The 27279-nt window shown below is 43.2% G+C and overlaps 2 protein-coding genes across 4 annotated transcripts in view; one reads left to right on the top strand and one right to left on the bottom strand.

Moving 5' to 3' along the window:
• Window positions 1-3406, top strand: part of LOC119387101 (uncharacterized) — a 32620-nt gene extending 29214 nt beyond the window's left edge. Inside the window, exon 3 of the mRNA XM_037654410.2 lies at window positions 3227-3406. Coding sequence (XP_037510338.1) covers window positions 3227-3377 — 151 coding nt within the window. The 3' untranslated portion in view covers window positions 3378-3406. The remainder of the gene's footprint in view (window positions 1-3226) is intronic.
• A 4482-nt stretch (window positions 3407-7888) lies between these two features.
• LOC119387099 (ORM1-like protein 3) overlaps window positions 7889-27279 on the bottom strand; it is a 465457-nt gene continuing 446066 nt past the window's right edge. The window contains exons 1-4 of one of the 3 annotated variants that reach the window (XM_037654406.2): window positions 16128-16515; window positions 12662-12842; window positions 10857-11008; window positions 7889-8499 (exon numbers count right to left, since the gene is read on the bottom strand). In XM_037654406.2, the coding sequence (XP_037510334.1) occupies window positions 8364-8499; window positions 10857-11008; window positions 12662-12829 (456 nt within the window). In that variant the 5' untranslated portion in view covers window positions 12830-12842; window positions 16128-16515 and the 3' untranslated portion in view covers window positions 7889-8363. Of the gene's footprint in view, window positions 8500-10856; window positions 11009-12661; window positions 12843-16122; window positions 16516-27279 lie in introns of those variants that run through there. The other 2 variants (XM_037654405.2, XM_049413376.1) reach the window with 2 other exon arrangements.

Genomic DNA, 27279 nt, shown 5'->3' with positions numbered 1-27279 from the left:
CGATTAAGAAAAATGTCTGTTGCTGTAATATGAAATTTATGTTGTACTTTTGCACCTATTCACGGTCACTGGTCAAACATCATCCCTTACATACGATTCACTTATAACTATACTCATCAATTATATATATACGCGTGTTGGTTCATAACTGCAACTTGTACGCTGCGTTTAAGCAACTAATCTGTATCTTTTCTCACTTTTAAATCTTTGCGCAGGCAACGGGACGTCGCACGCATAGGCGTGCGCAGGGGGGGGGGGGGGCAAGGGGGCGAGAAGGGGGGGTGCAAAGTCAGCCATATACATTGTAGGGGGGGGCGAGAAGAGGGGCGCAAAGGCAGCCGCATACATTGACATAATAGGGAGGGGGGCGCTGCGACGAACCTTCGCCCCCCCTGCAGGGGAACCCTGCGCACGCTTATGGTCGCACGCATCCTTGTCACTTACCGCTGTTCATGTGGTTAAATTTGCTCTATAGCGGGGTTCAAATTTCTCGTTGACTCGGGCCAATACTCGCTAGTAAAGTATTCAAATAAGCACGGCCAAAGATGACTATGTTGTCTAGCTGTTCCGTGGCGAACCTCGCGCCCACGTGGGTTGTACTTACCGCTGGACGCGTTCCTGCGAGGACAAAACAGGAGCGAGAACAGACACCGGCAGAACATTACTTCAAAAATATTTTTCTTGCTTAACACAAAAAGTAATTTGATAAAACTTTCTCACTCAGTAGACAACTAATGTTGCTATAGTAAATGCGCCATTTAGCATAATTTTACTAGGACCACCTCAATGTTAAATTTACGAATAAACATGGGCAGAAATGAACTATTTGCAACTTTGTCGCCAGCTGTACACACCATTTCACACCATATACGTCTCAAACTATTTTTGGCTACGGTAAAACTTCCTGGCGATCATATAATACAAAATATTATATTTCACGAATGGTCGGCTTTCTATGAAAAAAAAAACACCAATATGGGCCATATTGTCCATATTTAAGGCCGCATACAAAACCCACGAAAGTGTAAACGTTCGAGAAACTTAGTTTAAGTGAAAAACCTACGATCCTTCTGTAGGAAAAATTTTGTCCTAGCGTAATTTAGAAAGAAGAGATTTTTCGAAAACGCGTTTTACGGGCCATAGTTTCGAGGTTTCCGAAAAATTTCACATGCGGTTTGCGGCAGTGAAAAATTTTTTTTCGCCAAAAATATTTTGGCGGACCACTTCTTGCTTTGGATAGATAGTCCTCTATTTTTTTCAATCAAGTCGCAGCAGGTCGAGCGTGGCTGGGACAGTTGGCGTGGAATGACCCATATGTATTTTGTATAGCATTCATAAGCATTTGTTCAGTTCTAGAGACAGTTGACTTCACTGCACTGTCATCATCGCAAACACCTCTCTTAACGCTTAATCTCTAGCTATATATATATATATATATATATATATATGTGTGTGTGTGTGTGTGTGTGTGTGTGTGTGTGTGTGTGGACTCACGTACGAAATGTAGTTTTATAAACGTTTCGGCTGGTGGGCCATCAGCCAAAACGTTAATAAGGCTACATGTCCTACGTGAGTCCTTCTGTTCTCTCATCTATCGTGCCGGAACCATCGATCTTCATACCCAAAGTGTATATATATATATATATATATATATATATATATATATATATATATATATATATATATATATATATATATTTATATATATATATATATATATATATATATTGCCGCGCTATGAGGGCCCCCTCCCCAATGAAGGGAGACTTTAAGCCCTGTTCATGATGAACATAATTTTCTTTTTAACCATAACAGCTCTGCTGTAAAATAAATTACATTATGTTTCGAGGAAGTCAGAGACTTCACCTTGCAACTTAGTTTCATAAAATTTTATGTAGCAAACGTGGTCAAAATACGAAAAGACCTTGAAATACGTGGCGTCGCATCGTCATTGGGGTGCTGAGCTTTCGACGCAACATTCGAAAATTAAACCTTCACCTCGATTTTCCCAAAAATAATATAAATGTACGTCGCAAAAATAACGTGAGCAGAGTTCTCAAAGAGTAATTATTCAGTCTAAACTGACTTAGTGTCCCTTTTTGTAGTGTCCCCAATACGTTGTGGCGTAGTACCACGTTCATGCAAGGAATATAATTTTGTCTACGGAAATGTAGGGAGGAATTTTTCAAAGCTGCCAAGTGGCGGCGCGAACCCCCAGAGAAGCACCGCAGGAGCTGCGGTGGCTGCGTGCGTGCGCCGGGGCAGCTGATGGGGGAAGACAGCCGACCCCGCAATATTTCGTCCTGTTCAACCTCCCTACCCCTGCGAGCACCATTGATAAGCGCCAATTGATGCTCTCTCGGACCCTTAGCGGAAACGGATAATCATGATCTGGCCCGCAACGGAAAAGTCTCAGCATCGCCTCTGGGAGTGTGCAGCGGGCGCAGTGAAAGCTACAAGGGGGGTTCGGGAAGGGGGGAGTGTTCAAACAACGCGCACACACATGCACATACATATGGACAGGTCGGATACAAACCCCCTTCCGACCCCCTGTGCATAAAGTCCTTGCACACACAAAATAGTTGTGGTTTTCGTAAGAGCATATGTACTACGTGGCTGTGGGAAGTGCGTAAAAACGAGATATATGGCAATAACTATGCTGTTGATAGCGGTAGTTGTGGTGTGGTGCAGGCTGCACAGCTATCACGTTGACGAGGGTAGGGGGGTGCGACCGAGTCACCGACGCAAGGAGGAGGAGGGGCGCAAGCCAAAGTCAATGCGTATACACAGGGAGACACAAACCGAATCAATATTGTGATCAAAATTCTGACTTTAATTACGCAAAGGTGCACTTTAGCTGTATACTGCATGCCCACAATAAATTCGATTGTTGATTTTCGGCCTAAGTGTGAAGGGGAGCGCACCGCCCTTGCCCCCCTCCCCCCTCACCTCTTTTTTTCCGCTTTGTAACCGACGCCTCTAGCGCTTGAAATGATTTCGTGCGTAACGTTGCTTTGGTCCCTCTTGGTGCACTGTATGCCAAACATGTAAAGTCGCTATTACCCGTGAAGTATTTTAATTACCAGATATTTATCACTTAATTACAAATGATTCATGGGAAATCAGAGAAGATATTTTTCACACGTTCTTACATAGGCATTTCAAAAAATAAAGTTTGAAGATGGTGTTTACTGGAAAATATGAGCATTGTTCTTTGATCTTACAGGCTGATGCAAGTGCTGGAGAGCGAGAAGAAAATGCTTGAACGAAAGCTGACTGCCCTAAACTTGGCGGAGAAATCAACTAGGCGTCAACAGTGCAGCAATCTTGAAGATAAAGTTTCACAACTCCCCAAAATGAACAAAACAAACCAATAAACTGGGACAGCCCCCATTTTTTTACCCTTTACATCCACTGAGAGTTTCTTGGCCATGTGGCAACTGACTTCTGTGCAGTGGTATTAACTACTTTATGGCAATGTTAAGAATTAAAGCTGGGCATTCCAATGTAAAAGTAACAGTGCAGACATAAACTGCATTTAAAAGCATACCAAGGATTTGTGATAATCAGAACTACAGATCCGCAGAATGTAAGCACTAAAGCAAACACACTAAATGTTATGAGGAATTTCTCGTACGTAACATTTCACAAAAACAAGTTTCTTCACCTTTTCTCGTGCTCAGCACTGCTGCAACCATCAGCTGCACAGAGCTACAAAAACCGAAATATACGAATCTGCACGTTGCCTCCAAAGGAAATACAACATTTTCAGGTACAGCTAACCACAAGGGAAGTCTGCAGCTGCATTCTTACTGCGACTGCTTCTGTAATATTTAGCTGTTAAAGTGACAGTGACAACTACGTCTCGTCAGCAACTGTGGAATGTGGTAGATATCTTGTACAGGGATTCGGTAACTAACTACAAAGTTGGTGGAAAAAAAAAACCCCAAAGTCTTGTCAGAAAGAAAACATCAGATTTAAAGTAAAGTGCGTTGGGGGCTAGTTGGTATGACATTAGAACGGTAAGGAACTGCGCGGTTGACGGAACACAGAAAGTAGTAGTACACAGGACAAGCGCAGAACTGCGAGCGCAGGACCAATCAGATTCACTTGATGACTGCAAACACTTGCTGTTGTGATGCTAGTATAAGGAAGAGCACTGGCTGAGCAGAGCAACTAGTTCATGTTGCTTTTTGCTTTGTGTCGACAAAACTTTAGAATTATGTTATGTCCAACATTAGGTTATGCAAGAAGACTGTGCGCATGAAGCCACCAGCTATTTTGGCTTGCCCAGCTTTTGCACCTGGATTAACTACAACATAAGGTGCCCAGATAGCCTTGGAGCGCTCAACCACACACGAGAGCCAGTGCAGCCACCACGGTTGGGACAGCTAGAGGAGAAGTTTGCTCATTGGACCCCGTGGGTGATTCCACCTCGTGATTGCTACGAGATGGAATCTCATAGCAATTAAGACTTCATTAGGAACATTACGTCAATGATGAAAATTTGCTTGTAGTGTCTTCACAATTGCTATTGTAATAAGAAATAAAAAGACAGGGCCAAGATTGAAGTACCTACTAGCTTCTCAAGTCAACATAATCGGCGCCTAATGCACAAGCAGCTAGAACGTCTGCAATGCTGCGAACTTTCATTTCGCAATACAAGCTCTAGTTGAGATTGAATGCAGCCTCGCATGCATTATCATGCTCATATTGCTGCTTCGAACAAAGCAAGAACGAATCTGCGTACAAGCATAGGTAAAGTGTACATGCAGTTGGAAGAGCAGCTTCACCTGTCACGGGCGAATAGGTCTTGGCATGCGCTTCTAACTAAACATGACACTTCACTTCCTCTACCTTCTGCACTTGACAGCAGCTGTCACGAGTGATTGTCACTCGTTGAGCCAACAACAAAAACATCTCTACTACCACGGAGAACACACAAAAGTAGTTAAGCTATGGCATACCAAAAAGACACTTGAAGAGAGACAAACTGCCGCATGTGCAGAAATGGCTATGTGCAATGAGAGGCATTCTAGCAGCACAATATAGTAGCGAGGTAATTCAACAAAATTCACTGTAACAAGACTGCATTGCCTGTCCAGTTATCCTATTCTTAAAGCAGAGAAGTGATGTAAATCGGTGTTACGCTGCTGAGCACAAGGTCGCAAGTTCTATTCCCAGCTGCTGCAGTCATATTTTGATGCAGCCAAAACGCAAAAATGCTCGTGCGCTTAGATTTAAGTGCCCATTTAGATTCCAGCAAAAGTAATTTCGGAGGCCTTACCTAGAGTTTTCCACATAATCCACTCTGTGCAGGTACAGAATGTTGAACCCCCATAACTGAATTATCCGTGAATGAGTAAATTGCCAAATGTAGTGACCGAAATGCTGGCTCAAGGCATGCTCTCACTTGCAGCAGAAAACAGTAACAATGTAGTGCTCGATTGAAAGATGTTTCCACTGTTTGCGGTAAAACGTCCTTGTTCTATCTTGAATCAATGTCTCTACAGTGACTAAGTAGCATTGAAGAGTAATTCGCTTTATGTTTGGAAACACTGAAAGTGAATTAGGTATGCCCAGTTATGAACCCCACAGGCCATGTTTCACTGGATAAACCAAGATTTCATTATTTCTGCACATTGAACCAGGTTTATTAAAACAGGAGAATCTGTTGCTGGGCCTGTTGGTACATACTTGAAGAAACGAAAGAACCAGCTTACGGACGTGTACACAAGAAGAGAAGACACACTTGCTGGAGTGTCTGTTGTCTAGCGAGTGTCTGTCATCTTCTCTTCTTGTGTACGCGCGTCCGTAAGATGGTTTTTTAGTTTCTTATTAAAACAGCTGTGTGTTGATTTGTCTTTGGAAAGCAGCCATCGCAGTTATATAGAAGGTAGCTCATAAAATGGTAAAGAGATTCTTCACACAGTCATTCTATCAAACAGCACTCTTTTAAGAGAGTAATCTAGTACACAACTAGAAGACATTTTACTACGATAAGTAGAGCAAGAAAAGTACGATACAAAGAGTGTAGAGTCTGCACGATTAAAACTGATGTTTTTATTAAAGATTTTTATTAAAGATTTTAAAGTTTTATTAAAGATGTTTTAAAAGATTTACACAGCTAAATTTTTTAATAAAGACCACCAGCTTAATGCTAACAGCCCAATGGGAATATTTTCTGTAGCCCAGAACAAATATTGTGCATCTATTTTGCTCATGCAAGATATGCACAAATATAAAGCATCAAAATATGAACACGCTTCATTTTGTCCCACTGAAGAAAGCGCAGAATAAAAAATACACGTGAATGTATAGACTGCCCAGCTCCATACCTTTGAATAACACAACCAGTTTGCAACAGTGAACAGTTTAAGGAAGTAAGAATGAAAATGCTCATGATGATTGTGGTGTTTGCCAAGTGTGAACACCCAACAGAATGCTCATGAAAATTATGTTCCAATTTAGGGAGAATTGAAAAACCGGCAGATGACGGGAGAGAGGGGGCAATTCGATCCACAAGTGCATACAGTGAAGCAAAATGAGGATGTACCAAAGAAAAATCAGCGACGTGGTGAGCTTCGCCTTACATCAATGTGAACGATCCTATGGCATGTATTTCTCATAACACCGACAAATTTAATAGCACGCTCTAAGGAGCTCCGAAACAAAATTCTTTCCTAGTCATTATCACCATGTCAACTAACGGCTGTCAACACCGTAGTCGCAGTACCACACCCCAATCCAACACAAAGCGACAGCCAAAAACCGCCAAATGCAAGCTGAGGCATGAATTGTAAAGGAACATTACAAATTCAAATTTATTTGCACTGAAGTCACAATACAGATGAGCAAAGACTGTTTGGCAAGACATACGTACAAGAACTGTGCATGGTGTAATGTACATAGCAGATAGGAAAGACTGAATTGCTTGTGCTGGTGATGGCTTTTCATGACATCATGTGCTTTCAGATAACTTAATGGGGGCTTCTTAATTTGGACGCATGCAACTGCTTTGTGCCAGTATTGCCACTTTCACCAGCTGCATGTTTATCTGCGGTGCTAAGCCGTGCTGTGCTTGATTCAAGTTTTAATATAGTCGCAAATATACCTATACTTTGTGTAGTGGATTAGGCACAACGCCATGGCCACTGGGTCGATAGCTATCTGCTAAACCTAAAGGTAACAGAAAAACTTGGTGACAATACCAGCTAAAAATAAAAAAAAGGAGGGGGATAACAAGCATATCATTCTCATCAACCTCTTGTCTAGGGCCCTTTCAAGCTGTGCTTGAACAGTACAGTGGGGCATGCAATTACAAAGTATTATTAGACAGTTTCAGATATATATGGCTAGTTTAATGTACGTAATGTTCACATACACTAAAACAGTGTTTTCGAACAAACTAGCGCCATGACTCCCACTTCAGCATACATTCTCAAGTGGTACACTCTTCTTAGACTCACCTGTATCATTAGTTATGGGTGCACAGCACATCTAATTTATGAGACAGTTCCGAGATTCTGGTGCCATAGGCCTAAAAGACACGTCCATATATAAGCAACAGTATTGTTGCTAATCGTTTGTCTTGGCCTTGGACATGTCTGCCATGAGGCAAAGGGTGATAAGCCCTGTTTATCAACATAGCCTTTAGGTCGGTGTTCCTGTGCGTTAAACAATATTTTGAACGAATGTACACCACAATGTCACGCAAAGGTGCTTGCGCCTAACAAACGTAAGGTGAAAAATATCGTTCTAAAACTGTCTACTGTCATCACTGAGTTGCAGACTGGCCTGCACTAAAAGCAAATGGTACAAGCTGTGTCTGAGTACACTGTTACACTGCCCAGGGTCATCCATACAAAGAGAGGCTCTCACTGCAGACTGTGTGATGACAGAGTTTATTAAATAAGGAAGGCACTTTGTATCACATATACTAGAGCACTCCTATTACACAAAGGAGTTATGCATCATCAATTACGTGGGTAATTGACTTCGTCATGCACCACAACAACTGCACAAAAACAGTGCTAAAACATCATTGACAAGAACGAGCAAATTTTGCTACTGCACAAAAATAGCAACTGCTCCCCTATCTAAAAATAATATCTGTCAATATGACTTATTTTGTTTCATTACAAAACAGTAACGACAACATCGTAAGCATAATATGAACATAATTGCATTGATTGTGTGGCAGCTTTTAACACAGCTGTGGCTTTCTATTACAAAAGTAGTAAGCAGGGCAAGGTTGCCTTGGTAATGTTAACAATAAAGAAGAAAGACAAAATATGAAAGAAAGATGTTGGACATATATCCACGACTGAAACATCACCCAATCTCTGCTTCTCTGCTTGCTTTCAATACTTGTTGATCCCAAAGAGTCGAACCTTGTGGAACTGAGGCAACTTGGGAATTAGCACGAACATCAAGGAACAAAAGTTGATGGCAAAGTGGACGGAGTCATACTTGGTGTAGAAGCTTGTTAGGAAGAATCTGAAATGCACACATAAAGGAATATGCAGCACAGCAGGTTCACGATATGCACCTGCCAACCTGACAACATTAAAATTAATAAAAATCCTCGGACACCATACTAAAAGGAGGGAGTGGGGGAGGACAAGGAATACCTAACTAACAAATTTACACACTTTTTGACACCTTTTTCTTGCTTGCTGACAAATATAGTTGCTAAAATTTCTACAAATACAGGCTATGACAAGCATATAATCCTCGCAATGCCGCATCTCTGAAAAACTTGGCACACTTTCTGGCACTTCGTGTGGTACAGATCGGGATGCCACAAGCAAACACCTTTGATGTTTTATTGTGAACACAGTTGGGCATGTGACCACATACAGGGAGCATAGCAGCCAACACAAACCCGCAACGTAGGTGGCTGTTGGTTGCTTACATTAAATTGAAGTTGATGTCACTGTCATGAGGTGCTCCGTTTTGTGCTCAGTTGTACAGCATAAACTTTAAAATCGATGTTATATATGTTCTAGGCGATATATCCTGGTGATATTTAGTCGGTGATCTGTGTGTGCACAAAAATCTATCTCACAAGTTATCTTGCCTTCAAAATTTCGTATCACTCCTCTGTTAATAACAAGTTACTGTTACCCAGCACACAAGCAGTAGCAAGCTTGCAAAAGCAAAAACCAAGCAGCAACACTGCCTCTGGGTTGGGAGAGCGAAGGCTTGGAAGGAAGGACAAGACCAAAGAGAAGAACAGACGCTCAGCGTCTGTTCTTCTGTTTGGTCTTGTCCTTCCTTCCAAGCCTTCGCTCTCCCAACCCAGATATGTTGAACCAACTAGCCCAATTATTTTGCAGCAACACTGTTTCTCCGATTGCAGTAACTTTGCCAGTGCCTTCACCACTGCCAATTTCACCTGCTTTGAGGAATTGTCTGAATAAATTTGCTTAAAGCAGACCATTCCTCTGGCATCCTTATCAGGAAGCTTCCATGAGTACGGCTGGAGAGGTAATGACATTTTTCATCCAGCATAATTCCTTTCTCGCAAGATGACACAAAACTTGACGAGTAAAACCACAGGACGAGCCTGAGTTTGTGAAACTTTTGTAAATTCAGGAAGAATGGCAAGCACGATAGTGGCTGCAAGAGCACATGTTTTAAAGGGCTCCTGCAACACTTTTCGAAGTAATCAGTGAATGATTTCACTACCAGAGTTTATTGTCTCACAAACATGAGCGCGCGCAGGGTTCCTCATCAGGGGGGCAAACGTTCATCGCAGAGTCCCCCTCCCCCCTACTAAGTCAATGTATGAGGCAGACTTTGCCCCCACCCCCCCCCCGTAGGTTACTAGGGGGGGATGCCCCCCCACCTCCCGTGCAACTGCCTATGCTCACGAATCTATTGCCATAGAGTATCAGACTGGTCCAACTATAATGTAGGAACACAGGTGACACCTGGCCAAGATAAAATCGCATGACACCAACAGTCATGCTGGGTGACTGATGATCTATTACAACAGTAGCCAGAGCTAGCAAGTAGTTTGCTATGACAGTGTTTATTTATTATGCCCTCAGAGCCAAAGCCATTACAGAGGAACCACAGTGTATGCCGGATGTGGAGCTTTCCTCATGGCTGTTGTGAGCCATTTAATGCTGCAATGAATAAGGTCATGCAGAAATGGAGGAATGTGGAAACGATGGAGGGAACCAGCTGTGCTGCTGTGAGGTTATAGCGAAAGAAACAGGTTACATGATGACTGCCACACTTATGCTAACCGGTTCATCAAGGACCTTATACCAATCTGTCAATCAGATACTGTCATAAGTAAAAGGTGCGAATGCTTATTGCTGGTCATGCTGCAAAGTTACTTGCTCTGTAAAGTATAGCAACCGTGGAAAAAGATTTGCACAAGTGAGTGGTCCCCAGAGTGGCAAAATTGCGACACGTGGTGCTTTTCTTCCCAAGCATGTTAATGAGTGGCAGGCACAATCCATGTTTTACAGTCGGGGTGGCTTGCAAAAAAATCAGCCCATCCTGAAGCCAGCATTTCGAACACTAGTTGCAATTTTGAGGCTGTGGTCATCGGCCACATTTTACAGTCTTTTTTCACTCCAACTATACACATACTAGACATACCAGGAGCATAATGTGTTTGGGTGGGGAGGCAAATCTCCAGCTTGAATTTCAACCAGCCTATAATTTAGTGCAGGTTCTGGCTCAAGAGAATGACAGCAGCCAGATGGAGCAAACAAGTAGACTTGTTCCAGCACTTCCTCAGATATCTAACCTCTTAAATAGTTGATCATGTGGCAGAGGTTGAGCAGTGGAGCTAAATAGGCCTACAGAACTGGTAGTCATCAACATGAACTTACAGAAAAACAGGAACCACAGTGAGGAACTTCCTTGTGGCTGTGAACTGCATTTCATCATCAATCTGCTCCCATTGCGTCAGGTATCGTGACTTGCCCTGGTCTGCCGATTCCCAGGGAACTCCCTTTAGCGTATGAAGGAAGAAGAACATCGCCTGCAAAAAGCAGCAAGACAAACGCATTCTTATAAAAACTTGCTTCCTTACAGCACTTTGACTCTGCCTCCACTCGCACAATTCTCAGATGATCATTCAAGGTTGAAGCAGCGCTGCCAGATAACTCTCAAACTATCAGTATGAATGCTTCACAATAACTAAAAGTAAACTAAGAAAAAGACTCACTGACAGATCTCTTGCTTATTTTCACTACAAATTGATTACGTGTGTGCCAAGTTCATTAACTCTTTGACACTACAGAGGACCTTAAAAGACATGAACATAATCGATTGTCATTATAGTTGTGCAATAACTTTCTAATGTATTCAAACAGCCCAGCACCAAGAAGGTGCATTATACGATCTAACGTTCAATATACCAAAAGTTACGTGTTTGTGTAGTTTTACACTGACATGTCAAATGAAACCTGACTTTTTTTCTCTTTAACCTCGCGTTGTTCCTAATTTCTTGCAGAAAATTATTCTAACAGATATTCTTCACTGCGTAATGGGAGCACTAAACCAACAAACACTGGAGAGAAATATTAAGTTAACTGGCATTAGAGGATCGCTCCTACTGTAGGACTCACAGCGAATTGCAATTTAGCAAACTTCTAGAAATTTTACAGCACCAAAATGGCCCAAGTACGGTAAAACACACTAAACTAGATGACATCGCACTGACTTGTCACTGAGGTAACAAAGAAGTGAGGGTATTATCTCTTTCAGTAATAATCGAAATCATTCTGCCAAATAAGTAAATGTAGTAATATTTTGAATAAGCCTGATTACAAGATACCAAAGCTGGGGACTTCAAGTAATCTTGCTACTCAGGTGCATGCAGTGTGCATCCAGTGCATGATACAAAAGCATTTTTTTAAGTTTCAGGTTCTATCACGAATATGGGCTTCCAGTGAGGCAGACTTCGGCTCCAAGTGTACACTGCCACATCAGTGACATACCCCTGCATCTTGGCAAACTGTTTTACCGGTAAACTCCCGGGAGAATTTTTGCATACCATTCAAACTTTCTCGAGTATTGTACACGTCTGTTGTCTCTCGTGGCAGAAATCTGTTTATAATTCTCTACTCGTAAATGCCAATTTTTTTTCATGGACGTGCATAACCAATTACATAAGTTGTAACATAAACAATCCTCAAAGTGTTTGTGATGTTCGTCAGAGAGCTGCACTGAACTAGTTTGGTTCCATGCAAGCCAAGGTTCAGCTGCCAAACCCTGGAGGATGTGGCAGCTTGTACCATTGCTTCTGACACCTGTTTGAATGCTTCTTGATGAAGTTTTCGTGTACATCTTTTTTAGAATTTTCCTGATGATGTTGACAAGATCGGATGGCTGGTGGCTGTGTGCATACTAAATCATCCAAAGTCACAGGCAACTGATTTAAATTTTGCACAGCCTGAATAAAGAAGTACGGCTACCATATGCATGAAAGCTGACCACTGCCGCTCTTTGAAGCATGCCACAAGTGAGAAAGTGATATAGAAACACCACAGGTAGGTTGTCTATGTGAATTACTTCTTCCTGAAAGCATGACGATGTAGTGACAAAGAGTATCATTAGCTCACGCCAGAAGCAGCTATTGTCATTAAAACGGAAGATGAAGGGACGGATAAGGAGCGAACGGAGGACATACCACATTGTGTGTAAGGTTTGTTAGGCTCCAGGCCCAGGCAACGCTTAGGAAAGGGAAGCTGAGTATCAGCAAATGCAACAAGAGAATGCCCAGACAGTAGGTAAGCCAGATGCCACGACTGTTGAGCCAGGAGCCATTGGGGTTGACTGCAGCACTGCCGTCTAGCATGGTGAACTGTCTGCACGAACAATGAAACAGAAAACCACACTCATCAGGAAAACAGGTAACAGGAAATACCCCACTCATCATTTTTATGCAGTGACTGAACTCATGCCACACTGTTCTTGAGGGATATAAATATGAGACGAAAAGTTATCGCACACAACCTTTTCAGGTTTTTTATATTCCATCTCAGCTAACTATCGACGCATATATTTTCCACATTTCCTCACCTTGAGAATTGAAATTATGAAATCTGAAATATAAGCTTAATATATTAATGCCCGTTCAAGAGACTGCTAACCTTGCACTTATCTTTTTAGTGCTAGATTTGTTAACGCTGGATTAACACACCAAGTTTAGCACCTAGGCACCATGCGGTTTCTGACACTATTGGCCCAAACAGATTAGTTATAAAAACAAGTAAAATTACCACATTCTCCCACACGTCCCAAACTCCATCCTACTCATGAGCATAGCGTGTTTTAGGCACATTAAAACTGTTCTGCTTTAAGCACTGTAACACTCAAGATGTTTGAGCAATGATTTTCCATATGAAGTTACACTGAATGGCTACCCTAGAAGACACCAATCATGGTGTTACCTTCTACGGACAACATACAAGCTGCCTTGCCTTTAAAATTTATAGTTCTAACTTACTAAATCAGAGAAGGAAGGTTGTCCTGCAGAGCCACATCAAAGCTATACACAAAAAAAAAATTGCAGCCGCCCATCAAGTAACAAGAGTACGTTGGCATCAATAAAAAGCTTACAATGTTGTCCATCAGATATATTAACCTTGTTGCCCTAACATGCCAATGAACTTGAGTGGGAAAAAGAAAAAAAAAAGAACCGATGGCAGTATTAAAATTTACGTGTAGTACATGTACTGGTGGCAGGCACATGATTATGTCTCGATTCCAGGCTATGAACCTTCTGCAACTATTGTCAATGCATGGACACATACCAACAACTGCTGAAGCGGTCAATGCACTGCACACATAAAATTTTTTTCTGCAGTAAGTCAACGAAGCAAAAAGAAAAACAGGTAGGAAAAAGTTTCCGCTACATCAGGCATGTATGCAGTATAGCTGTGGCAGTGACATGAAAACCAGACAGGGATGCATGTGCAAGTCAAGTCGGTCTGCATCCACGAAGCTGACAAGTGCCAACCTGTGTTGATGTCATCGCCACAGCTCCGCTGTCTGTTGTGTTGGTGGATAGCTTGCACCTGCTTTCTTTCCAGATGAATAATCAAAAAATTAATTTTTTAAAGTGAACTGTCTGCTTGTGCCCCTGTAATCCCATGTGTGCCTCAGCTTCCTTGCTTAATGTTGCCAAGTGGACGACAGTGCTGCCCCAGGCTGAAGCAGCAACAAATCTTCAGCAACGTCCTTCAGCCATTTCAAAGCTATAATTTTGTAACCCAGCATTTTCAGCATCCACTCCAAAGAACTAAATCAAAGAGGTGCTTATCAAGCAATAGCAGATGTCGCCGAGGAGTGCCATTGCGATATCACAGCACTACAACCACTTCAGCCGAAGAAAGATGTGAATGAGGGCGTCACTGAAGTGAGCATATGTGATGATGGTTTGGCTTTACTCTACGACAGTACCTATGTATGCACTTCTACACTCGTGCAGTGCAAAATTTACCATGAAATTTACCATGGGGGAGCAGCGGGGCAGGCGAAAATTTTAGGAGGGCGGCTGCCCCCCGCTGGCGCCGCCCCTGTATTATGCTGTATGTCATTTCCTGCATAAATGTGTAACCAAATCGCAGCTTGAACACACAGGATGTTTTCAGCGAAATGCATAAAGCAACACGGAGGAAGAAGAACGAATTAAGTGAACATGTGCAGAAAACAATAAATTTCCCTTGCAGCTTTTCATTCCTTCCTTGCAGTCATTGGTCACAGCACATTTACTACTAATAACTAAGCTCTCAAGTAATACTACACAATCGATTTAGAATTGGCAACGACCCTGGAAGAACTCGCATCCGTGAATGCTTGTCAGCAGGGGCATGTTCATGAGTAGCGATTCCTTTACTTAGTTGATTTCTACCCTGCCTGTAATAAGCCTCATTTCTACCCTGACATGGTGAATTTCTATGCTCAAGTATGTTGCAACAGCGTGTCTTTAAGAAAACCGTAATGGTACCCTTGCTACAAGTCATGCCTGAAATCTGAGTGTTGACATGCGCGTACTGTAAATGGCCCTATTACATTTTTGAGGGTAAGCGCAAAGAATGCAGAGAAGGGATACCGGTAGTATCCACTAAGCAAAATTGGATATCTTGGAATCAAATGGCACGTGGCAACACATTTTTTTTTTCTTACACCGACATACAGAAAATTTGATAACTTGCAGCAAACACACAGACACAAAACATGTATGCAGACCATTACGCATAGTGCTTTATGTATTTTGAAGGAAAAAAAAAAAAAAGAAAGTAATACATTATCACGACAGAATATGACACATACTGCATAAGTGATACTTGGGTGAGTGGACTTGACCGACACAGATTGCATGGCAATGAACTGCTGATAAAAATACCGGCAATATTTTTTGATAACGTCATAAAGGTACCTTATCTAGCAGCACTGACAGCACTGTTTAAGCACAATGCAAACACTGTAATCCAGCAGATATGGAGCACACTTGATGACTTTCAGTTTAGAGGGAATGTTTCAGGCAGTATTGAGGCTGAAAACCGAGTGTTTCCATATATACAAGCTCCCGGAGCCTAGCGCAACTGCAAGAACTAGATAGTTGCTGCTTAGGTACGCGCCTATCAGTCAAGCCTCCGTACATCCGTCTTTGAACACTATGTAAATACGAAGGCGATTTCAGGCGCTGTGGCTGCTGCGAATACGCGCAGCTCCGCTGATAAGAGACGCAGCAATAATAAACAGACAAGCGCGTTCTTTTCAATAGCACTTGAGGCTATTCACAGCATGAACAATACACGGCTGTCACTCAAATCATAGGTGCATCTGATAAAATGAAGTAAAACTCCCAAATGTCCCAGCCAAAACTGCGAGTTGAGAACACAAGAAACAAATGAAAACTAGCTGCGAGACTCAGACGCCATAGCAGAGGCAGTTTACGCGGGCAGCATCTTTCCTCGTCCGGCGTCCCACTTAACCCAGGACCAACGAATACGACGTCGATGCGATATTTGCCCGTCACTATGATACAAGAAACAATGCTTTTGGCCATAAATCAACCACATATGTGCTACGCAAACGCGTGAAGGCCGACCCTTCGAATTACGTAATGGAAGTAATACGCACCAATATGCAAAGCGTGAGTCACAGTTTCAGCGGTGGCTGGAGGCTTGTCCGATCGCGCGTTGCAGACTCCGATGAATACGTGGATACAGTGTTGAGGTATTGATAATTCTTGCGTCGGAAGTACTTCGGGTACCCAGGGGCCTAAGTGGCTCAGCTGGCGACCGATAGGAAGTGGCGCAGAATCGCAGGAGGAAAGAGAGCGATGCCGAAGAGGAAATGTCCTAGCACATTGAACGGCTTGCGCACGCAAGCACTTCGAGACATTTAGCGCCTCGAGCGCCTCTTTAGTCCTCTTTGATTGGGCTGTACACCTTTGTACAAGCGCACGTACACGGTCTAAACCACGTGACCTCCGTTATTTTTGTGGAAACCTCACGCGCAGTTACTACTCTCTCGCGACTACGACGAGCTGTAGACGAGCTACGCACACATGTGACCATAAAACAAAAATTGCGGTCTTAGCGCCATCTCCCAGTGAATATGAGAGTTTGAACACAGCCTCGGAACTATGCAACGCAAAGAAGTAGTAAAACAAGTTTGGACTCTCTAAGGCAATGTTGTGCTTTACAAAATTTAGTATAGATGGCAGCACGCGCACCGCGAGCGCTGTGGGCATAGAGAACGTTCATTGGTTAAGTCCATTTATTCAGTTGGCCACACGCCACCTTTCACACCTTACGGGCCTTAACTGCTTTGGGTTTGTAGCCACTATTTCGTATGTGCGAGAAACGCTAGCACGCTTTCCGTGTGCACACCTCGCACACGGGGGCGACCACGCAAGAGCCTGGTTTTGACATGGAGTTTGGGCCCTTGGCCTCATTGTAACAGCAGGTGCCAAATAATAGTTTATGTACGATCACCATCACCATCCACTTATAATACATATATATATATATATATATATATATATATATATATATATATATATATATATATATATATATATATATATATATATATGTGAGGTTCGCGCTCAAAGCCTGTTGGAGTGCCTGAGTGACAACGTTATCACATCAAAGTGTAAGAGTAGTGGGTTACAGTGTAAGTGGGTCAAGCTAGGTTGCAAGATGATGCTTGTTGATGGCATCTTCAGCGCGCGACAGGGCCCGGTCTTGGTTGTCGCGGAAGACGTCATGTGCAGGGTGTGCGCGAATCTTCGCGAGGCAGAGGTTAGGGCGTATAGCGGACTGCGAGGCAGAGGTTAGGGCGTATAGCCAGAGATTTTGGGGGGTGGGGTGAAGGGGGGATTCCAAACCCCCTCCCTTTATATATATATATATATATGTGTGTGTGTGTTCGTGCGTGTGTTTGTATGTATGCGCTTGTATATACATGCACCAAACGTAAAAATTTCGGGGGGTATGGAACCCCCAAATACACCCCCTGGCTACGCTACTGAGATGTAGAACATATAAGCTATCAGCACGCGCCTTCCTTTTTGCCTGTCTGAATAAATTCTACTCGTCCTGTTCTCTGACCTGCTGGTCCATATCAAAGTCTTATTTTGCGAAAATAAAACGTTTGGCGGTGAGCAAGTTTCCAAACCAACATCATGTCAGGCGCACTTACCCGCGGCGATGATGGTACGTGAAAGTTTGGTGACGAGACAAACCGGAGCCAAAACCTTTTTCTTTTCCTTGAACTTAAGCATCACCTAGATAAAGCCTAGCAACGACCTGGAAGCAACCTAGAAACAACCTGCATCACCTAGCTAAAGCCTAGAAACAACCTAGTAGCAATCAGATTAGTCTTCAGAATCGTCCAGTTTCGCTATTTCAAGCCTTGCGCGCGGCTTAGTGCAAGCTTCGCCAATTTTTTCTCGCGTCAACAGATATTACCTTTCCGCGATACGAGAAGCACCAGTCTTGCATAGGCGCCTGGTAAGCGAGGAAATGCGTTGAATGAAAACGCAGGGGGCGACGACGCCTTGAGGTTCCCGCAACCAACTCGCCGTGACGTCATAGACATTGACGGCGTCTGCTGGAGCCTACGTAATCATTTACCGCTAATGAAGGATGCGTTCTCAGGGAAAAGAGATTTAACGTGGCGAATTTCAGGAAGTTTATTTGAGCGAATTGGAAGAAAACACGATAAAAGACTTTCGAATCAGTGACGTTGCTACGGCATATTTAGGTGTTAAAGTTGCAGCGCGAATTTCAAACAAACAAACAAACAAAACCTTAACTTAATTTTTTTCTTGTTCGAGGGCAAGTAAAAAATTATCTACATTTTTCATTCTACACTTTATTAGCATACAGCTAGGCTTATACTATGCACGCCATTTTTCTACGTAATCTCCCTCCTTATCAATGCACTTGGCCCAACGGTCAACGATCTCACGTATTCCTTCCAAATAAAAGGGTTTCGGTTGGTCGTGAAGCCACTTCTGCACCGCATTTTGCACGTCTAAATGTGAGGCAAATAGGCGACCACGTTCGGGCCACTCCTTGAGTGGCCCAGACAAGTGAAAGTCACATGGAGCTAGGTCTGGGCTCTAGAGAGGGTGTTCCAATAACTCAAAGTTCATTCTCCGACCAGAGGAACACCTTCCGACCACCAAGAACACCCCCCGACCAGAGGAATCGGATCACTGCTCGTTGTTCCTCTTTGGTGCAAACTTCTAATGGAGCAGCCGTGATATATCTGCAACAGAAGGAAGAAAAATGGAGGAATTCAGATCAAACTTTCCCAGCATTACCGCAACAGCATAAGCATGCGCAGGGTTCCCCTTCAGGGGGGGCGAAGGTTCGTCGCAGCGCCCCCCTCCCTATTATGTCAATGTATGAGGCTGCCTTTGCGCCCCTCTTCTCGCCCCCCCTTACAATGTATAGGGCTGACTTTGCGCCCCCCCCCTTCTCGCCCCCTTGCCCCCCCCCCCCCCCTGCGCACGCCTATGCGCAACAGTATAACAATAAAATATGCGAGGACAAAAGACAAAGTGCTCGATGTAAGAAAAGTTATGACAAAAGCGCAGATAATTTTTGACTTGCCCTCTTGTAATGAATCTATTATGACGTAAGTAACGTCAATGGATTTCTCAAATAACATCTTTTCCGTAATAGGTGACTTAACGTTTACCTTCTGTGTATCTTCAACGCGAACTATATGAGGCGTACAAAATATTGTCCGTAAATAATGCACTCGCCGCAGCGATCAGAGATCCTGTGGTTTCCGCATGACGACAGACAATGTGCACTAGCCTCAGGTGATCTCTGCAATCTCCCGGGCCAAAAATCAAATAAAATGATACCGGTATAGTTTGCCGTGTTTTTTTTTCTTTCTTTCTTTCTTTCTTTCTTTGTTTGCTACGCCTGTGTGCAACACCAAACAGCGCGGGGACTTTCACGCATACCTGTCTGGCAGAAGGACGCTCTTCGTCGTATGCCTTTGAAACAACATGCGAAAGCATTACGATGCCAGAAGATTTTGTATATAAAGTCGTATAGCCTGCGTACATGCTGCAACGTAATGATGATGTGATATCACATGACACGTTCACACAAGGATGTCGATGACGAAATAATGGCACACACACACACACACACACACACACACACACACACACACACACACACACACACACACACACACACACACATTTCTAAATATACGCTATGGCTCCCGCGTCTAATATTAAACGTCGTGGCACCAACTACGACTCACAAATACACAGGTGCATTCGTCGAGTCCTTCGGTATGCTGCGGATGTATTGCATGCGGAGCGCTTAATTAATTAATTATTAATTGCGTAACACGACAAAACAATTTGCACTCTGTCGCTGTCTCACCGATACACTTGAGGGGCGGGAGAAGCTATAGAGTCGCTAGGTAGGCGACATGTTTTGTCAGGTGATATCCATTACAAGCGACACTATACCCACCGAAATCGTCCGGGTAAAAATAATATACTGTTAGGATGATTCATCTCAAAACTAAAAATATAAAACTATTAATGAAATAGCATTTAAAAAGTCAGATAATTTGCATACTGTGATTTTTACTGAAAATAATTGCTGAAAAATAGGTGCTTTCCTCAAATAGTCAATGCCTTCAGCAAGTGCCCCCCCCCCCCTCCCCCCGCCACCCTCGAAAAAACTTCTGCTACTGGCCTGCCTTTATTTCAACGAATGTGTCGTTTTTCGCCCGCTAATGGGTAGAACAAAACAGGAATTACAGCTTTTAAATCAAGAAAGAAAGAGCAAACAGCAACCCTGCACGTAAAATAATGGAACGATATATTTGTACATATACTACTCGCCACGGTAGCCCAATGGCGCCTTTTTGGCACAAGTCACTTTATCACATTTCAGTGGATACAGCATCATTGCGCTATTCTAGCCAGCGAAAAAGCAGATGAAGCGGCACGCGAAGGACTTCAATACCAAATCTGATGCTTCCCAGCTGGCTGAAAGACTTGCTTCTGAAGAAAAGAAGAGGCTCTGGAACCTTCCGACACATCATTACACTATCCTCTACTCAATCGACCCACATCTCAGAGCAAGACTCCCATCCAGAATTCCTCGACATCTAGAAACTCTCTACCATCGTCCTCGTCATACCTATGGAAACAGCTTCGGTACCGCTTCGGTCAAGCGGCAATTCCATATCTGCAACAACTGTGGCTCCATCGTAAGTGTGGAACATATTTTGTTCGAGTGTCGAGCGTATGCCGATGAGCGTGCGCTCTATGAACATTGCATGCTTTCAATAACACAAAGAACTCTATCGTTTGACTGTGTATTGGGCCCTTTGGCCTGCCTCACGCGACAGAGGCGTGCGATGGAACTTCTATTTACTTAATTATTTAGATAGTATCGGTCAGCTCGACAAACTTTAGTTGCGCCTCGAATGCACACAATGAGATACTCTATCAGCGCACGTCCACGCCCATGAGCCAAAAAACTCTCTTTTCATTGATTATTTTTTTAAATTCTATTTTAACATTTTTATTTTATTTTATTTCTCTCTCTTCCTGTCTTTCCATCCCCAATCCTCTTCCCCATGCAGAGAAGCAAGTCAGCCATTTGTATACACACCAGCTGAATTCCCTGCCTCTCAATAAAGAGTTCTCTCTCTCTTCTTCGGAAAGTGAGGTCACATATGTTCGATTTCTTATAGCATTCCGATTGTGAAGGAATTTCCAACTGCGGGGTTTTACACGACAAAACTACGATGTGATTAGGAGGCTCGCCGTGGTGGGCGGCCCCGGAGTAACTTTGATCATTTGGGGTTTTCTATCGACTAAGTACAAGGCTGTTTTCTTTCTTTTTTCTTTCTTTTCCCCTTTTTTTTTGCGTTTCAACCTTATAGAAATACGGTCGACGTGGTCGGTGATGGAACCGGTACCTCGATGGTGCCGGTTCCATCACCGACCAGCAAGGAATGCTAAAACGTATACATATTTTCCCGTTACCCGTGCACTGTGCAATTTTGAGACGTTAAACGCCACAAAAAAAAAAAGTGCGCATAATTTAAGTGAGACCGTAACGTTGTCAAGTGGGCATGTGCACCCCGACCATCCATACTGAAGATGTAGAGAGAGAAGAGCGAAAGCTTTTATTAGAAGCCGAATGTTCAGCCAGCATTACTCGCCTATACTTGCTATTCTGCAGGTAGAGGAGAAGAGGGTAGAAAAACGCCCTGGAAGAGTGTGGGCAAAAATTTAGGTAAAAAAAAATAATAAAATGCAGGTCTTGTAATAGCTGTCCTAGGCAATGAATGTACAGTCTTGACAGTTAACATATAATAGGAAATAAAAACATAATAAAAAAAAGAAAACAGCACTTACGCACAACACGCGCTTTCTTGATTGAATGATTAAAGTTGATGAGAAGATACACTGAGATGAGAAGACGATATAGTTTATATGCAAACGCAAAGGTAAAGTTTATTATTATGTTATCTGTTATTGTAAACAAACGGAGACTCAGTATACAGTATACTGGAAGCCGCCGCAAAAAGACTCACTGCATGCAGTCACCGATGTCCATTCCATTTGGTTCTCAGGTGAGCGATGATCCCTCAACAAAATGAATGTGCAGATTCCATTGTCTTGGCTTTTTGTGGCCTTCAGCACACTATACTCTGTCGAAATACGGCCGAATAAAATGTGCGCTTTTTTACGAAAGTATTGACTCGTATTTTTCTGATATCCTCGCTAAATTAAAGCAATATATTAGAAGCACAAAACGCTTATGAGGTCAAGACGAATTTTTGGTGCAGTAAAACAGCGCCACGACGCCACGACAGTACGACAAGTATACTTACTTGTTCTGTTTGCTCTTTTGTAGTTATATGAGCGTGATATTTCAGTATATCACAGGCAGCGGGAGGTGCGACTCTGACTCTTTAATAATAATAATAATAATAGTAATAATAATAATAATAATAATAATAATAATAATAATAATAATAATAATATCTGGAATTTTACGGGCCAAAACCACGATATGATTATGAGGCACGCCGTATAATGAAGGACTCCGGAAACTTGGACAATCTGGTGTTCTTTAACGTGCGCTGACATCGCACCGTACACGGTTCTCCAGCGTTTCGCCAGACTCTTGACTCTTAATAAGTTATAGTCGCGGCACACAATGAAATAAAGGGAACGTTGATTTCGAACGAGGTCGCAGTGGGAAAAAAAAAGAAATACAAGACTCAGTGATGTTCCATATCTTTATTGTGAATATCACAGAACATTTGTCAACGAATGAAATTATGCTTCTTGTGCGTGAGAGGATGTCTTTTTTTTTTAGGCTTCAAAGTTTCGACAGCATGTACGCCCTTGTATATATCTACAAATATGTCATTACTACGCTCGTCAAGCACGGATCAGGGATCGCCAAATGTACATTTTCTGATCACAATACAGCGAACGCACGAAACAAGAGGAAGAGAGCAGAAGTATAGGATTAGGAAGAAATTGATAAAATGCCTTCACATCAAAACGCTGTTCGTGTGCACTCCCACGCAGGACCAACAAATTGCGGGTGCTTGCTGCAATACGTCTCACAAAGATGGCCGACTGACCCACAAAGTGCGAAGGCGAAAACAAGATGTCTACGCTACAGTTATAACAAGCAAGGTACCAGAAAGTTCCAAGAAATATATGCCAATAATCTCTGTATCCAACTATCTCACATGAATACATGACTTCCATTATGCCATTTCGTGCTTTGTATAACCGTACGCAATTTATGATTTCATGTCTATTCGACGCGTATGTCATATATGGTTATGTTGGTATTTCGCAAGTTTAGTTCCGAATGATCATAGACACTGTTGGATTCAGAGATTATTCGGAGATGCGGGTACCTATTTTTTTATTATTATTAAGGCATAACCGTATAAGGCAGTTCTTGAAGTCTTGAAAAGGGTCGGGACAGATCAAAGCGCGTAAAACTCAAATGCTGATATCACAGCCAGTACATTAATAACCGCGTGCTTTCAATAAGCGTCGTACGTCGTGTGGCAGTCACAATTGCTGTCAAGGGATACAGAATCGCTTAGTTAGAAAGGTTGGGAGCTATAGTGTGTCGCGTACCATCTACTCGCCCGCTATACAACTATATGTACCTTGTGCTACACCTGCAGCTATATATAGCGAATGAACTGGAAACATTGAGACAGTTTCGCGTTGTTTACGCTATTCTGTTAAAGGGACACTAAAAATGAACCGCTATATCAGTTTAGACTGGTAAGTTATTCGCTTAACAACTCTATTGTCATTAATTGCACAATCACATGTTCATTATTGGGAGGGAAAACGAAGGTCGAAGCATCAATTTCAAATTTCGCGCTGCAAACCTCAGCGCCTAACGCCACTGCGACGTCACGGATTTCAAATATCCTTATTTTTTCGTACTTTCGGCCACAATAGCTCAATAAAGTTTCCCGAAACTTGCCATGTTAAGTGCCTGACTCCCTTAGAACCGAATGTTATTCATTTTTACCCATAAATGATTATGCAAATCCTAGGAGACTGCGCCGTCAAAATCTAACTACGAGTCGGTTGCGGAAACCTCCGGGAGGCGTCGCCACCCGTCTTTTCTTTTTGCTCATTTTCTAGTTTACCGAGCGCCTTCTAGCGGGAAGAGCAATGCTTTTAGCAAGGCTAATTTACTAATGCGAGATAAACCGTTTTTCTCTTTTAGTGTCCCTTGCGCTATCTCTACGATCACCAGGCGCGAACTCATTTAAATGCGGCTTAACGTTCAAGAAGAGAGAGAGAGAGAGACCGATTAAAACGTCACATACGATGGCAACAAACTTGCACCTCAATTGCGCTAACCTATTCAAATAGGTATGCACCAAGCGTGCAGGGGTTGTTGCCCTGACACCCCTCCTACATTACAGAGTTACCGATCAGCGCAGCTGGTATAGCGTGTTGTTATCCATCTCGTATATGCGGAATTCCCACAGCAGTAGCGCTGGATCACCTGTTATACTTCGACTTGGCAGTATATACACGTGAGCAAAACACTTCTAAATCGCGTTTATCTAGCGTGTCCTTAAGCTACGTGATGGAATTTAATATTTTATTTTTCTCTCGAACAAGAAGTATAGAGCTAAAAAAAGAAAGGAAAGGCAACGAAAATGCGAAGGAATCTAGGTGCATTACAGGACGGCAGTCGACGACCAGCTAAAAGATTAAGCACCTTTCCACGTACATGTACCTTGCGCCATACGCTGATAAAACACGTCGACGCCTGGCTACTGCAGCATTTTTTTTTTCCCCGCAAAGGAATGCGACCCTGAACAGCTCGGATGCGTCATTCGAGAGCGCAGTAGCCGTCAGAGTTCGAAATATCGAAGCCCGAGCGCGGTAGTAAACATTCCATTTTGTGTTTTTTCTACAGGTTGTATGTGATATACGCCCCCCCCCCCTTCTCCCCCCAAAAATTATAAAAATAATAATGCAAGCTAACACAGAAAACCCCAAACGCCAGTGACCTCGAGGAAAATTAGAACAGGTTGTTTTCATTTATTCCAGCACACGAAAAGTACGTTCGCATAGAGCGAGAGAGAGAGAGGCAGCAATGAAATGCTGTTTCTGTAAAAATTAACTTTTGTAATAAAAAAGTATTAAGTAGTTACTTTGTTGTGTTAACTGAAATTCTCTACATAGAACCAAAATGCCGTGTCAATGGGCTTTCTGTTAGGTTTCCAGCACTTATTGAACATTGATGTTGCGGTGTTACGCACATCGCAATGAAACCATACGTTGCACTTTGCGGACTTAAAGCAGGGTCTTCAACTGCGGTTCAATACACTTGAAAGAGTTAGAAGTATAGATCAATTATACATCAGCATTTTATCGCCAGGTTCGACAGCTACAAAAAAAAAAAATACCGCCAGGCCTACGCGGAGAGCGCAGCACAGTCACAGTGAAAGCTGGCTGTTGTAAACTCTCTTAGGGCTACTATTACAAGTACACCAGCAAGGTATCCACTACGCCATAAATCATAATTTTTAGGAAGTTGGGAAGCACCCACTACGCCATTATTTGTCATTCTGCGAAGAAGCGAGGTACCAGCTACACATCTCTAAGGCATTATGTGTACTTTGTTGATGCAACGGCTTATGACGATGAAGAACTATGGCTGAGCCCTTTGTAATGGGTTGGAAGCTTTAAACGACCGACTAATTACGTAATTCGCATTGTGTGACGCCCGGTCGCTATTTCACTCTCCCATCCCGCTATATAACAAACGTTAACGTGAGAAAGAGGGAGAGAGGGAAAGAACTTTTTTGAGACCCTGAGGAAATGGATCAAGGGGCACTTATGGGCTTCCTTGGCAACCAATAGAAGTGCACTTGCGAGGAAACCACTACGCTATAAATCACCATAATATTTGTGAAGTAGGGAAGCAGCCACTATATGCCATTTTTTGTAATTCTGCGGAGAACCGTGGTATCCGCTAAACACCTCTAAGGCATTATCCCAGGCAGCACGCCGCCATTGGACCGATCTCGGCCCAACGTCGGCAAATGACGGCAGCAATATTGGCCCCACGTCGGCAAATCACGCTCGCGCTACTTTCACCCGCATCGGCCCGACGTCGGCTAGCCGCCTTTGGGCCGATGCGGGCTTGCCGGCTTCGGGCCGACGTGGGCTAGCCAGCGTCGGTCCGAGACGGGTCTGACGTTATTCAGCTGATGATGGCAAGCCGTCATTGGGCCTATGTATGCTAGCCGATGCTGGCGCGGTGTCGGCCCCGCCGACGTCGGGTAGCCGCCGGCGTGACCGTTTACATCCGTTATTATGTTTTAGCAGTTGGTGGCTTACCGTGCGTTAAGTACGGTAGTACTGTATCGTCGTGGTCGGCACGTAGCTAGTTTATATGGAGACACCGGCGGTAGCTGCTCGATGCGTAAAGTAACCTGATCAGGCAGGCTGATACATGTGTTATAAAGTAAAATGGCTGCGTGCCGACCACGGCAGTTCGGTATTACTGTGGTTACTGTACTGTAGGTCAGCAGCGCTAAAATAGACTATAAGCGGCCCAACGACATTCATCGACTGCCATTGGTGCCATATTAAAAAAAATGCTTCCTAATTAGAACGACTGCTCCACTGATGTCTTAGTGTGCGATTAAGACCCACAATTCTGTCGAAACGTGCAAGGCCGAGAACGAAAGTCAATATTGTCTCAAACAAAACTAAATTGATGAAAGGCCTGCTGCACCAACTACGCATGCGTCTGAGAAATTAAGGAACAACACATTTGCAAGGTGATAAACACAAATTTATTCACAGATATGAACACACGCCAGCAGTTCCGGAATAATTATGCCATAAAGGAATATCTAAACATCTATAGATACCGTAGCCAACATCTAAAACAACCCCACAACCACCGTATTCCTCAAAAAAAGCAGGACAATCCTAATCGAGAATGGGATCAGGCGCAAAATCATAGGCGTGAGCAGGGTTCCCCTTCAGAGGGGGTGGGGGGGGGGGCGAAGCCTCATCGCGGCGCCCCCCCCCCCTCCCTATTAAGTGAATGTGTTTGGCAGACCTTGCGCCCACCTCTTCTTAAGTGACTACGGGGGCCGGCCGCCCCCCTGCCCCACTCTGCGCACGCCTATGCGAAGAGTTACAATCTCTTCAACGTTATGCGCGGCACATTCACTATAAATATTGAAAGAAAT

Source organism: Rhipicephalus sanguineus, chromosome 3 (genome assembly GCF_013339695.2).
Source record: "Rhipicephalus sanguineus isolate Rsan-2018 chromosome 3, BIME_Rsan_1.4, whole genome shotgun sequence".
NCBI lineage: Eukaryota > Metazoa > Arthropoda > Arachnida > Ixodida > Ixodidae > Rhipicephalus > Rhipicephalus sanguineus.
Note: the sequence above shows the minus strand (reverse complement) of the source record. Positions and strands in the feature narration are given on the sequence as shown.